The sequence below is a fragment of the Melozone crissalis genome, unplaced genomic scaffold (assembly GCF_028551555.1).
Source record: "Melozone crissalis strain CALT ecotype California unplaced genomic scaffold, PUWL_Pcris_2 ptg000034l_1, whole genome shotgun sequence".
Lineage (NCBI taxonomy): Eukaryota > Metazoa > Chordata > Aves > Passeriformes > Passerellidae > Melozone > Melozone crissalis.
Window position 1 is genome coordinate 9,622,226 of NW_026535812.1, and position 13,858 is coordinate 9,636,083.

General features: G+C 40.1%; 1 protein-coding gene across 4 annotated transcripts in view; it reads right to left on the bottom strand.

The window, feature by feature from the left end:
- The window catches only part of DOCK10 (dedicator of cytokinesis 10), a 117,675-nt gene that overhangs the window by 19,625 nt on the left and 84,192 nt on the right, over window positions 1–13,858 (bottom strand). For 3 of the 4 annotated variants that reach the window (XM_054282415.1, XM_054282414.1, XM_054282411.1), the window contains exons 28-43: window positions 13,537–13,683; window positions 12,413–12,496; window positions 9,719–9,815; window positions 9,084–9,128; window positions 8,468–8,643; window positions 8,225–8,341; window positions 7,149–7,260; window positions 6,321–6,442; window positions 6,121–6,235; window positions 5,888–5,954; window positions 5,027–5,074; window positions 4,267–4,368; window positions 3,277–3,401; window positions 2,775–2,887; window positions 1,892–2,029; window positions 189–371 (exon numbers count right to left, since the gene is read on the bottom strand). In XM_054282415.1, the coding sequence (XP_054138390.1) occupies window positions 189–371; window positions 1,892–2,029; window positions 2,775–2,887; window positions 3,277–3,401; window positions 4,267–4,368; window positions 5,027–5,074; window positions 5,888–5,954; window positions 6,121–6,235; window positions 6,321–6,442; window positions 7,149–7,260; window positions 8,225–8,341; window positions 8,468–8,643; window positions 9,084–9,128; window positions 9,719–9,815; window positions 12,413–12,496; window positions 13,537–13,683 (1,791 nt within the window). The remainder of the gene's footprint in view (window positions 1–188; window positions 372–1,891; window positions 2,030–2,774; window positions 2,888–3,276; window positions 3,402–4,266; window positions 4,369–5,026; window positions 5,075–5,887; window positions 5,955–6,120; window positions 6,236–6,320; window positions 6,443–7,148; window positions 7,261–8,224; window positions 8,342–8,467; window positions 8,644–9,083; window positions 9,129–9,718; window positions 9,816–12,412; window positions 12,497–13,536; window positions 13,684–13,858) is intronic. The other variant, XM_054282412.1, reaches the window with a different exon arrangement.

Consider the following 13,858-nt stretch of genomic DNA (forward strand, 5'->3'; position numbering starts at 1 on the left):
TGGAGCAGAGCTGAGCAGCCCAAGAACAGCAGACAATCCAGTCCAACTTCAGACTTGGCAGGAAAATCAAGCTGCCACAGAGAACTGCCTGTCTAAGGACTGCAAAAGGATTGCCTTGCTTCAATGCATAAAAAAAATAATAATGATAAACACTAATGCACATCAGTTAAATATTGATCTTTAATTACCTGTAGATGGGACCTGACTATTGATTTCTGCTTGTTAAATTCAAAGTTCTTCCTCATGAAAAAATAAAGAAGAGCAGATGCTTCTGTCTGAGTTGAACGTGACCTATGGTTGCAGCACTTCAGGATTTCATAGCAGAGGGAACCACAGAGATCTGCTTGTCCTTGGAAGAATGCTGATGGGAACTATTGAAAAAAATGTGTGAACATGTTCAGTACTACTCTCAGGTCTTGGTGCAGTTATTCTGAGTTAACAATTTTTTTCAACCGTTCGGTAACTCTCCCACAGTTATTCATACCAGGGTTTAAACCAAGCATAATCCCACACTCAAATGAAGATTAATTAAGAGCTATACTCAGATTTTCCTACAAACACTGTATGCCATCAAAGTGGCCTCTAGGAAGCCCAGAGGGCAGCTGGCACACAGCAAGCCCAGCAAGCAGCAAGGAATCTGCCAGGAATGCACAACAGCTAACCAGGAAAAGCAGAGGGGGTTCTTCACAGGAATTAAAGCTGTTCAGAAAAGGAAAAGACTTTGAGAGCAAGGTCAGTGAACTTCCAGAGGTCAAGGGGTTGAAGAGCAGGGGACAACAGAAGAGGGTTCTCCAAACCATACCCACTGTTAGCACCAGGGTGAATGTAACAGAATGAGGGAGGAGAGGTGGAAATGCACACATGGGCTACAGATCTTAATTACTGCCTAAGGGGTTCTGCTGCAGGAACCACAACAGATCCCTGCTCCCACAGAACCATGAAGGGAGAATTCAATCCCAAAAGCTACAGGATAAATGAGAAGGGCAATTCTGGATACTTATTCATTTTCCCCATTGCATAGAGTTCTTCTATTCCCAGCTGTCTGGGATGTCATTTAAAGCTGTATGTGGATGGTTTACTTCATATTTCCCCCATGTCCTCCAGCTGCACTACTGGGAGAAGCATGATTTCCTCTTCTTTCCCCTGAGACAACAACCACAGGGAGGCCATGTGCTGTAAACTCAGCTACACTCTTGTGTTTCATAGAAACACTTAGGAACCAAGGCCAGCCTTGCTTATTGTCACTTCCCCAGAGCAATTGTTATGTGAGTGCTACATTCTGGTTGGTTTCCAGAGGATCTCATCTAGCTCTGTGCCTTGGAAATTGTGCAGCCTTTGCAGCTGGCACCAAGTGCCTAATTGACCATGCCAATTTATACAAATGCAAGGCAAGCAAAGAAACAGTTTGACACATATCCATACTGTTTCCTGTGTTTAAAACCAGGTATTTGTAGAACTGTATTAGTGTGGATGAACTTTTGGTGAAGTGTCTGGAATACTCTCCTGCTGGTTCCTCTGGGGACAGCAGTAACCATTCACTGGTGCATTCTGCAAACCAGCTATCTGCCACAAAGACCACAGACCTCCAGGGTTTCAAGCTTTCTTCCATAGGCGGTAAAAGCAGGAAAGGCAATGGATAAACCACAGAGCTGGACATCACTCATCTACTTACATTAAAACTTTCCCCTTCTTAGCAAATTTTTCAATTTCAGAACAGAGCTGTTTTTTTCCGACATTGTGAACTTCTTTCATTTAATCAGCAATAAATCAGACTATCTTTGTCAGGAATAAGTATTAATAGAGTAAGTTCAGAACTCTTGCCAAGTGTCCAATTGTCCCCAAGCTGTACTTGCTGTAACACATTGCCAGGCATAAATAAACCCAGAGTTACCTTGCCCACAAACAGCCGGAGAGCAGCAAAGACGTGTTTGAGGGCTGCTGCTGACTGGTTGATTTGCAAAAAGAGCATGTGTGTGTCAAAGACCTTCTTCATCAACACATTCTGGCAGTCAGATTGCTGGAGCTGCCTCTGAAAAGTTCACAGACAAGACAGGACATTGTGGTTATTGAAGTGAATAAAGAGGAGAAGGATCTGCTGGACATTACCTTGGAGTACTCCTAGAGAGATGCTTTTTAAAGGTAAAATTTCTGCAGGTGATGCTTTCCCAGCCTGCTGCAGACTCTGGCAGTTTTTCAAGAAAAGCAATTGCTATGCCTGTACTATTCATGTATTTGCTATGCCTGTACTACTCACGGATTGTATACACTTTATTTAAGGGTTAGGCTGACAGAGAGGGAGCACTAAAATGTAAAAGGAGCTGTTTGCTGTATTGTGGCTGTTAGACCTTCAGCAAGTCATCTGGGCTTGCTGAAACAATCTGAGCAATTTTTAAGGAGGCAGAGGATTCACCTGCTGACTTGCAGAGACAGAGATAATAAACAGGTTGGAAATCTGTTGTTGAAAATCACTGAAATCTAGTGGGACAAGCATGGTTCAGAAAAGGTGATGTATCACTAGATGTATCACTCTTCCAAGCAGAGCAGGGAGGTACATAGCCCTGGATATATAGGATGCCCTTCTTCCACCTCTTTCTATTCAGTTTGGATATTATGAACCAGTGCCCTTCTAAAAGACCTTCACTGAGGCCTGGCATATGTTATTTCCCTATTCTGCTGTTGGACATTTCAGGTTTTCTGTGTGCCTGCTCCCCCAGGCCTTTCTTTCACCCCATATTTCACCAGTTCAAGCAGGAAAGAAAACCAGCAAAACATACCTGGTGATTCAGAGTGTAAAGACACAACAGGTCAAGGATTATGAGGGAAACTTCTGTAGCAATGTTTGCCTCTGTGTCTACATACTGAACAATGTCTGTTTCATTGGAGGTGCCTGCAGCATAAGAAAAGAAAGATTAAAAACAATCTTCTGAATGTCATTAAAGATGATTTAAATCTGCAATCTGGTCCTTAAGTCTCATCACAGCAGAAATGGGGTCCTAACTGCACTTTTAACCAAAGTGGTATTTTGAAGAAAACTGCTCATAGGAGATGAAAGGGGAGGAAATTTGAGTCAGCTCTCACCAGCTGCACCAGTGATGTGAGTACATCCTCTCACTGTTTCTGTTCATCCTCAAAGGAGGGAAGAAACCTGACTGGGAAGTGGGATACATGACTCCAATCTCATAACTTTAAAAGCTTCTGGTCAAGAAAAAGGTTTGTATAGAGCCTGATCTAAATCCCACACCATTCCAGAGGGAAGTGAATAATTTCTGTACTTACTTGCTGTGCTACTCTCTATCATCTGCAAGAGTTTGGGGTTAGAAAATGCATTTTTGCTCCGGATTATTGGTAATGTTTGAGATCTGTGGTGCTTGTGGCCATCGTGACTTGAAGTAGAATGCATCCTGCAATTGAAAGGTATCATTAAGATCAGGAAAAAAGAATAAAACTACTGCGCCTATTCAGAATTTTCCATGTCAGTTCCATGCAATGTGTCTCAATGGCTAATAAACAAAATGAAGCAAAATTCTTCAGAGAAACAAAGATTAAGGAAGTCAGTGAGGTGGACAAAACAAATGTGCTGTGACTTCTTGAAATCACAGGGGACAAAACTTCCATTAAGCACTGAAAAAAAAGCATCAGCTTTTTCAGGTTGATGTCTAGAAAATTGTCTTTGAGTGAAGAAAAACTGAGGTAAGTTCTGTTAGCTCAGAATATAAGAAAAACATATCCTGTTCAAGAAAGAAATAATACAGTTTCTATGAGGTGAAAGAAATAATGATAAACTGACAATGACAGTAAAAATGCACGTGTGCACATTCATGTGTTCTTTTAGTCCTCTTTGATGCTGACAAACACATCATTAATTTATAATGGGAAGCTTAGAACTAAAATACCACTGATTATTATAAGTTTTGAGAGGATTTTATATTTGTAACTAGTGTAGAATTCAGGAAGATTTAACATCTCAAAATTCAGGTAACTTCTTGAAATACACTTCCTGTATACTTCTTTTAAAAATGTAATTTCATAAATTTACATGATTAAAATTATTCTAGGACAGGATTACTCCCTGAACATAACACTCTAACCAACAGCTTGTAAGTCAAGCCAGAGAGACTCAGATTTTTTACAGTTTAAAGCTCTTGGGCCTCTGAAATTTGTTACATATTTTGTCAACCTCTTTTCAGTCAATGACAGAGTACAAGGGCTGAGGAATGAGGGCCCAGGCTGGGGGTTTACAGAGTTAGGAATTCCGTGCACCATTACCATTGTGAGAGCAGCCCTGATGTCTGGCCAGAGGAGTTTGAACCTTTCAGAGTTCCATTATTCTGGGTGGCCTGGACAAACTTAAAAGCAGCTGCAATTTTCCTGTTAAGAGAAAGAGAAAATAAGTGTTTATCTGTTATCAAACGTGACATTGATTTTGCCATGTCCCTGAAGAGTGAATGCAGGCCTGACTAAACCTGGTGTGGAGCAAGAACTGGCTCATCTGGTGACCTTTAATTTTGACACTGCATGACATATAGACAAATTCACAGCAGTGATATAAAATTAAAAATGAAACATGACCTGAGACAAAGCGTGCATTCCACATTTCACAGCTGAACATGATGTCACATTTTTTCAGGGAGGCAGGAGATTTTTTTTTTATTGCTGTGAAACAATTATCTGTGCCCGTTAAAACTAATCTTTCCATGACATGGATGGAAATACAGTGTTCAAAGTACTCTTGTTTGGCATATGCACAGAAATGTGGTCAAAAATGGTCCCATTATTTTGGGTTATAAATGCAATAATGGTTATCACATCATGCAATTTATCCTTTATAGAAGATATTTACTCAGATATGCAGAACATCACAACAATATCATTTGCATAAAAGAAAAAATGAAGCATACATTGGCTTCAGTTCCAGAAAGACATTCTTTCAAGAGAAAATTGATGGATACACTGTTAATCTCATTTAAGTCTATTAAATGCTGCAATATTTAAACACTGCAACACAGAGTCTGTAATACAGAATTACCTGACAATATTGCGTTTTCCTAGATATCTGAAGTTTTGCAGACAAACCCTGAAAGATAAAACAACACATTTTATGCCTATCAAATGGTCTGTACTTATGAAAAAAATGCTGAATCTTAGTGCCTCAATGAGACCTATAGCATATGCACTTGCTAGTAAGCAAAAAGAACAGAATGCAGCAGCTCCCAGCCTAGGGACACACGAGGTGTGACAGCACTTTGCACACCCCTGTTCTCTTTCTCTAGAGTTGAAGATTTATGCCTGGTGAGATGGCAAAGGCAAAAACCTGGCTGCAAAAGCATTACTGCCTCACCAGCTGAAGGTAAATAATTCACATTTCAACTACAAGATGGTGAGGGAATTCCAAAACCTGCAACCTGCTGGATTCTGCAGTCATGCACAGATTGGAGTGAGCAAACCACCCTGGGGATGTGAAAAGCAGGTCATCCTACATGATGTGACTTTCCTTACGGCTGGGAAGTTTTGTGGAGCTAAATACTTTTCTCAAAGGAAGAAGAGAATCTCAACACCAAAGGGGAAACTAATAAGAAAATCTCTTTTAGGAGGAAGACCCAAAGCATTATGACCCTCATTCATGGTAATTACAACATATTGGATGATATGTCTCTTATTAATAATGTCTCATTATGACCCTTTTGCATGGAAATTAAAACATATTGGAGGATATGTATTTTATTAAGAATGTCTCATTATGACTTTGGAAGACTATGGCAAAATAATTTAAGATACAAGAACTATCTCAGACCATTCCAATAGGTGGACAAACCCAAAGAGGAATTGTTTGCAGCCAGCACTTTAGAATATTCAACACTAAAATCAAACAACCACAAAGTAAACTTACTCTAAAATGCTGAAAAAGTCTGTGATTTCTGAGAAGGGTGCTCGCAACCAGTAGGAAATCAGTGCATCTAAGGGGAGATATTAAAATATATTATGTATCCATTACAGGGAATTAAATTTAGCCCAAAGCCTGTAAAATACACTGCTAATTATTCTAATTTAATGTTCACTTGGATTCAGTATTCACAGTATTTTACAGCAGCATAAATTAAGTAGTGAGTGCACAGTTTTTACCTTCTGAAATGGTTTTCATGATGTGAAGGAAGCACATAAGAAGGCTTCTAGTTTCAGCTTGATCCAGCTTGTCAAAACGAAGAGTTGACCCAATCAAAGACAAAGGTCTCATGATCTGTTGAGGTGACAGCAAAGGGCCTCATTAAGCACAGGGATGGACTCCCACCTTGAGCAAACATTCCCAACATTTGCACATGTACCTTTTCACACGTGTCAGTTCTCTCACTGTTTTTTTCATTGGTACTTGGGTTAGATTCAAGACTTGCTAAGGAAGCTCTGGAGTCAGCATGGTTTGCTGCAGAGATAGCTATTGATGAAAAGGCTGTAAATGAAAGTCACAGCAAACATGCTAAACTAAAACATTTATGGATACAAAAACCAACAAAAAAAAATGGAGAACGTAAAATGTGTCACATGCTGGATTGAGACAATTTGAACTTACAATAGCAAAGCTATTGATGGGTAAGTTTAGTACTGAAAACATGCAACAAGTTGAAGTACAATGATTCGCTTTGCCATTTTTCATGGCATTAAAATGGCCTGTTGCATTCTGTAAGAACTGACCTAAGGACACAAAAATCAGTGGAAAGATGCCTGAATTCATTTCCCTGAATTTTCAAATAGGGTTGGAGGTAGTAAATAAAATCAGTTGTATTTCTACTCTTCTGTTAAGCCTGGAAAAAACTTTTTCTCCATGAGACATCAGGAGTTTTCAGGAGAAACCTTGGAACTATTTTTAAGTCAGGCAGAGACTACAAGAATGAACTCAGACAAAGGGATTTCTTAGAGCCTGAATACTGGCATCATTCCAAAGCAGGAGAGTAAGTGAAGCAGTGGAAGTAGAACAGCTTCACAAGAGAAAGTCAATCCAAAGACACCCAAAGGGAAGAGAAACATTGCACACCATGTTTCCCTTGATATGGTATAACAGAAGTTAATGATATCCTCCATGAATTCTAAGCAGAAAGCACAATGGATTGAGATACAAACAAATCTGCCTATGTGCCTGTTCAAACTGCCATTTGTACCTGCAATAGAGTTCAGAACATCTTTGGAGAAGGAGGTGTCCACAGAGTTTGCATGTTTCATTGCAGTCTGGCTCTGAAACCCGCCAGCCGTGCTCAGGTCATCCCTGGATCCCTGCATGTGAAACAGAACCAGCTCCAGTACTCCAGGTCATTATCCATATCCTGGATAATGACAGCACACCCAGGAGGCTTTTCTAAGACACTGAGTTTGAGAACCTACTGCCAGCTGTTTTGACATGACAGCCTTGAAGGATCAAGGCTTGCCATAATGTGCTGAGCAGTCTCCTGCAATATGAGACTCTTTCACAGTGGAAGCCGTAAAGGACTGGTCAAGTCTAACTAGTGTTTGTTCCTGAAATGTTAACACAGCACTGGGAAAGGAACATTAATTGCCATTAGCAATGCTCAAATGTAATGGAATTTCATTTGCTGGAAGGATTGAAAGACGCAACATCCCTGCAGAAATCTGCTTCTAGTTTTTGAAGTGTTATGGTTATAAAATCTATGAAAGAAACATATCCCTTCCGATGTGCAATTTATACAGATATTTTCTGTGGCAGTAAAGCTGTTTTATGATGTTTCTGTACCCTTTCCCTCCTTCAGTTACTTGTACGCATTCCCTCTGCCTCCCGGTACAGCTTATGGTCCCTCAGTTGTACCACCTTTGGGTACACAAAGCAATCCTGCAAATACTCTGTGGGCAATGGGAGGTTTTCTTTACAGGGCGTCCCAGCCTCCTGCCCGAGGACACATCCTCAGAGCCCAGCCTGTGGCAGAGGTACTGGACACATTGTCTGGGGCTCCAGATCTCTAATCCTGAATTTCCAGCCCTGGGACAGCAGTGCTCTGTTCCAGACCCCATTCTGTTCCTTGATAGTACAGACTCCCAGGGCTTTCCAGTTGCTCTGCAAATTGATATGTTCCAAATTTAATTTTGCAGATGCAAATATATCAGCAATTTCAGAACTGTATTCTGCTACCTAACTGGCGACCAGCATAAAATTGGAGCTCTTCCCACTGGGTCAGACTGGCTCACTCTGATAATTTCAGTGCTCCAAGAAAACCCCATGAATTACCTGATTGGAAGTATTGATATTGAAGAGGAACATATCTTTCATGTAAATCCTCGGCATATTGTCCAAAAGCATTCCATAGAGTGGCATATACAGGTTTGCTATTTGTGCTTGTTTTGCCTGAAAATAAAAGACACAACATAATGATCAAGAAACCAATAAATACATAGCCATGGCTAAGGAAGTTCCATGCATGTTTAGGTGCTGCATGAGCAAGCAGTGAGAAAGGACAGGCAGCTTCTTTACCGGCTCAGCGTATCGGTCATCGAACGAGTGCTTGGCCATCAGGTTTTTGAGCACAGCCAAGGCCAAGTGCCTGATGTCCTGGTCCTCTTGCAAGGCAAAGCCAACCTCCCTCAGCAGGACTCCAATCAGGAAATGCTTACGGCAGAATTCATTGGTCAGTGTGTACTCTGGAATGTCTTGGGGTAGAATGGACAAGAAAGTTTAAATTAATATATAGGTTACATACATCCTTCACCCCACCCTTCATTTCCACATGTTCCATTGTTAAACCTTGAGTTCCTGGCCTGATTGCCTCATTTTGCTCCTTCAATTCTCAAAATGAACTAACCTACCATAATCATCTCTTGAAATCATGCAGTTTTACTATTTAATAATAAAAGATGATTTATATACATGAGATGATTCCCACATGAGAATCTCAACTGTTTGCTCATTAGACTATTGACTTCTTCCAGGCACAAAGTCCAAATTGTTGTTCCACATCCTACACTAGAAGAGTTCTAGAACACAGAGGTTGAGAGCAATTCCACTTCTGAAAATGAGAAATAACTTTTGCCCAAGATTTGCCAGAATGCAGTGGTCAAAGTAAAATTCTGCTCAGTCATATTGCTCATACCTGATGTTCGATATTCCTGTGCTGATTCTGAAGGCGTCACAGAGTCTTCATTTTTCATAAACATATGAAAATGGGCAAAAAAGGCATTTTTTAATTATTAGTAAAAAAAAAATTGCTTGCTTTTTAAAAAATTTGACTCCAGTTTGAACTAAACAGCTTCTACTTTAAAAAAAAGCCCTGAGTGTCAAAACTGAACTCATTTTTTGATGCTGAAAACTGAGGCAAAAAGGAGACAAGAGCCCATTTTTTGAGCTTCTCCCCCTTTGTACTGTACCTGTTGAAATCCTCTCCTAGTTTACCACCTCCTGAGGCTATGGCAGTAGTTTAGTGATTTAGTAACTCAGTCATCACAAAAATTCCAGTTAAAACTTCCAGTGAAAAGCTTCCACCTCCCACCCACTGAGCTGCCAGAGGTTGCATTTATTTACAGGCATACTGAAATTTTATTTTTAACTGAAAATGTATTATTTTTAACCGAAATGTTGCTTTTGTCACACTGCTTAAGTACCACGCCTGAAAAGCTGTTGGGGGCCTCTGATGTACAGACACAGCTCTGGGTAGAGTTATTTATTACCTGCTCTTTGAACCTCCCAACAACTCACTGTTGCACAGAAATCCTCCTGAGGGGGCCTTACCAGGAATGTTTGAAGACCTTATGGGCAGGCACAGAGGGATGAAGTGCTCATGGTGACAGACTTCTTGGAGAAAGTCAAATTTGAACTGGTGCAAAGTCTGAAAATCACAACAGGCAATGGTTCAGTTCACATTAAAACAGGGAAAATGCTGAGACAGAGCTTCACTACTTTTCTCTACCTCAAACTTCACACTCCCACCCAAAAATGAAACCTTAGAGCTTGCTATGCCAAGCTGCACAAACAGTAAACATGTGGTTTTCATCTCTGTTATCACAAGAATTTGTCTCAGACAAAGAAGATTTTTTGATTTTTAAACTGATTTTTCACTGAAGATGATTAAAGCTACACTGGGTCTTTTGATGACATGTACCATGACATTGAATCATAGTGAAGTATCTTCTCCAGTCCACAGACATTTTTAACATCACAGTTGTTATGACTTCTTTTTTTAATGAGGTTTCAGCAACACAGGTCACACCAGAGCTTACTGACAGTAGCAAAAACTTCCTCTGTTTATGCCAATGAGTTCCACCTCTAAGGGATTTGGGTAATATATAGTTTTGGTATTATTTCTTTAATATCTCCCTTCAAAGAAGCCATCCAGATAATTTCTGGAGCCTTGCACCTACCTCGAGAATTTATCATTCTTTCTGTAATGATGTGCCATTGAGATATAAAGATAACAAACCATTTCCAGCAACACATTTTTATTTCCATCATCTCATCTCACTGTTCTCAGTGGCCAGGCTGTCATTCAGCATACTCTGAATGTCCTAACACTAGAAAGCACTTGTAAAAGTCTTTTAATTTGCATGAAAATTGAATTGTAGCATTTCTGCTGCCACCAACAGGCTTGGATACCCAGGAAATGCACTTGTCTGATTCTACCAAATAGGGGATGGTAGGGAATTTTCTCCTAAAATATTTTCTCCTAAAATATATTGTTTATTGCACTTTATCACCTCTTCAGGAATACAGCATGTTAGCTGGACTTGGTAATGGCAAATAAAGAAGGGAAGCATCTGAAATGTGTTCCCCAAGAGGAACTGTGACATTTTGAGGGAGCACAGCAATGAATTGATTTCTAATGAGGTATTTCAACTTTTGAATACACGTTTCTCAAAACAATATTTAAATGTCAAAATATGGAATACCATAAGGGATATTTCTCTGGAACATAAATTATGTTGCTTCATCCAGAATTACAATATATTGAAACTGCACAGCTACAGATTGCACACCCACAGAATATTCAGGCAACCATATACACTGTTAAATTTTCTGAAAAGACAGGTTAGATTGCAGTATCTTTATTTGATAAATAAATAATCAAGGTAAAGAGGCAAAACCCACACAAATAGAAATCTTTCAGCACATTTGGAAGACTGAATCCTGCTTAGGCGCTTAACTGAAATGAAATTGATGCAATCCTCTCTCTCCTTCAGGTCAGAAATCTCTGATTTTATTTTGAGACTATTGCTTCCAAGTGCCACAAAGCTGCTCCAGCTGCACATCTGTCACAGCTCCACACACAGTGAATCTGCTCCAGGGTGGCAGATGGGTCTGGAGGGATGCTGGCATTGTTCACACACCTACTGCCAAGAAGGTGCTAAGTACTGCCCTGCACACTGATTAATCTTAGGCTTTTCCACTGACCATTAATGGGCTTTTTTAATTAAACATCTGTTTCTGTGGTTGAATGTATTTAGGGAAGTTTGAAATGTGGAAACAGTTTTCAGATTGCATAACATTATTTACAGAATTACAGACTTCAGGCTATGACATTAACAACTGAGAGACTCCATTCTACAGCTGTTCCAGAGATTAAGGGAAAGACCTGAGTTCAGAATGAAGCTGATTTTGGTAAAAAACAAAGCAGACCTGGAGTAATCTCATTCTTTAGCTACAAATGCACATATTACCAGCAAAGAATTATAAAAAGTTAATGGACAAAAGTTTTGTGAGCTTTCTGGGGAAAGATGAATCATTCAAAGTGTGTATCCTGACTACACTGTGTTACTAAATATATGCTCATAAACTCTGGCATGGAAGAGAAAAAGCCTGTGACTCATCCTGATGGATGAAGAGCAAAGGAGTCACACTGAATAATTTGGGGACCTCCTGCTGCTTGAGATTTATTGTTCAAACTATATCAGTGACTAGTGCAGGTATTACAGAAGAAATTCAGGCTGCAGGGAATTTTACTCATAGCCAGCACAAACTAATTTGGAGCAGATTTACCTTCTTGCATCATCAATGAGGTAAGAGCATGGCACTCACACAAAGTAAAGATGTTACAGTCTCACTTGAGTTTACACAATGATAACTTTTTAATATGCTCTTACTTTATTCTCCTCAAAGAAAATTACTGCTGATGATATTCATAGACAAATGTACTTTCAAAAAATGAAAGCTTAAATTCAGTCTTTTGGATTTTTTGGTCTGAGCAGTCTGTGCAGAGTCTACTCTTGCAGACTGAGTAGCTGTTTGAACATGGCTATTTACTCCCAGAGAAGGGGGCACATGGATATTAAACCCAGGAGGTTTTAATCCATATTTACTCTAAATGTTTTCACTGACTTGAGTTCTGAGCATGCTGAAGTCATGGAATCATAAATATTTTCAATATAAAAAATATTCTACTAGTCAGTCACTCTAGAAAAACAGACACAAACAAATAAAGCAGAGCCATACCTTGCTATCTCCAGCCCCAAACATACTTATATAGTTGTTGACCATCCTGAACACAAATCCACGATCCATAAATGTAAAACAGCGCTAAGAAGGGGGGAAAAAGGAATTACTATTTTATAATAACAACACCAATACAAGGCCTCAGTTATCTGGCTGATCACTTTGTGTCCCTTGTACATTGGAATCACGTGCACAGATGAAATCAGTATTAGGCAGGTCAAGGAACATCAGGGACCTGGTGAATCTCCTTTGATTTTTAGATTTGTTTTCAGTAACAATGAATTAATCAAACTTCATTTTCACTATGTCTGCAGCCTAAAGCAACCACCACAGTGTACAGAGAACTGGAGAAAGCTTCTCTAGTGGCAGCCACTCCTGCATGGCAGCACTGCATCCCCACCGGAGCAGGCAGCTGAGCTGAGCATCCCCTCAGTGACAGGGCAGGGACTGGGGAGGGACCAACCCAGCCCCAATGCTCATTGTCTGAGCTGTGCTCTCCCTCTGGGACAAAGTCTGACACTACACTCCTTTATGGTGAGAACACAGCTCTTCCTGACTGCTGGGGCTGAATATTGACAGAAGGTGTACAGGTTTTGAGGGCCTTGGTTCTGCAGTTACTGACATGTTTTCCTTGCAGAGTCAGCCTACAGGCAGAGAATGCAATCTTGATTCCCTCATTCTCTGCAGCTCCTGAACTCTTTAAAACTAGCAAAGCCTTCTGCTACACACATTCAAACATAGCTCCTTCATTAGGAACACTTAATCTACCCAGAGTCATTCAGAATTACAGCATTTAACAAGAGTATCAGCTCAAGTCTAACTAAAATCACATTCCTGATCAAATGTTTGACCCATTTGAATATAAGGTATTAATCTGCAAAACTTGAAAACTTTGACTCTTTTAGAGCATAGACAGAAATGAATTAAAGTTGCTTTAGAGCAGATTTACATGAAGCTTTTGGATCCTCAAAGACCAAAGGACATAGAAAACTGAACAGTCGCCGCTGAATTTGGAAATTGAGCCATCTCCACTCAGAACTGGTTTTACTCCCTTTGACTAGACTGGACTGGAGTTTGTTTTAAATATGGGGAAGTGCATGGGCTGTAATGCCAGAACACCTCACCTTGAGAAATCTGGCAGTGCTGTAGTTTGCATTCCTGGTTTCCTCAAGAGCATCTTTGTACTTCCAAACAACATGGTCTGCTAAAACCATCACAAGTGTGTCCAGCTCAGCTTGAAATGATTCTGGAAACCTCCGAGTTCGAGAAACCTAAGCAGGGAATAGACCACCAACTTAAGAGTGCATGATGTTGCACATCAAGCATTCAGGCCAAGAATAAAGACAATAAACCACAGGCCATTCTACATAGAAGAAAAATATTCCTAGAGTTCCATGGATCTATTCTGAGCACAAACCCCAAACAGAAGAGTCTGGTCCATAGAAA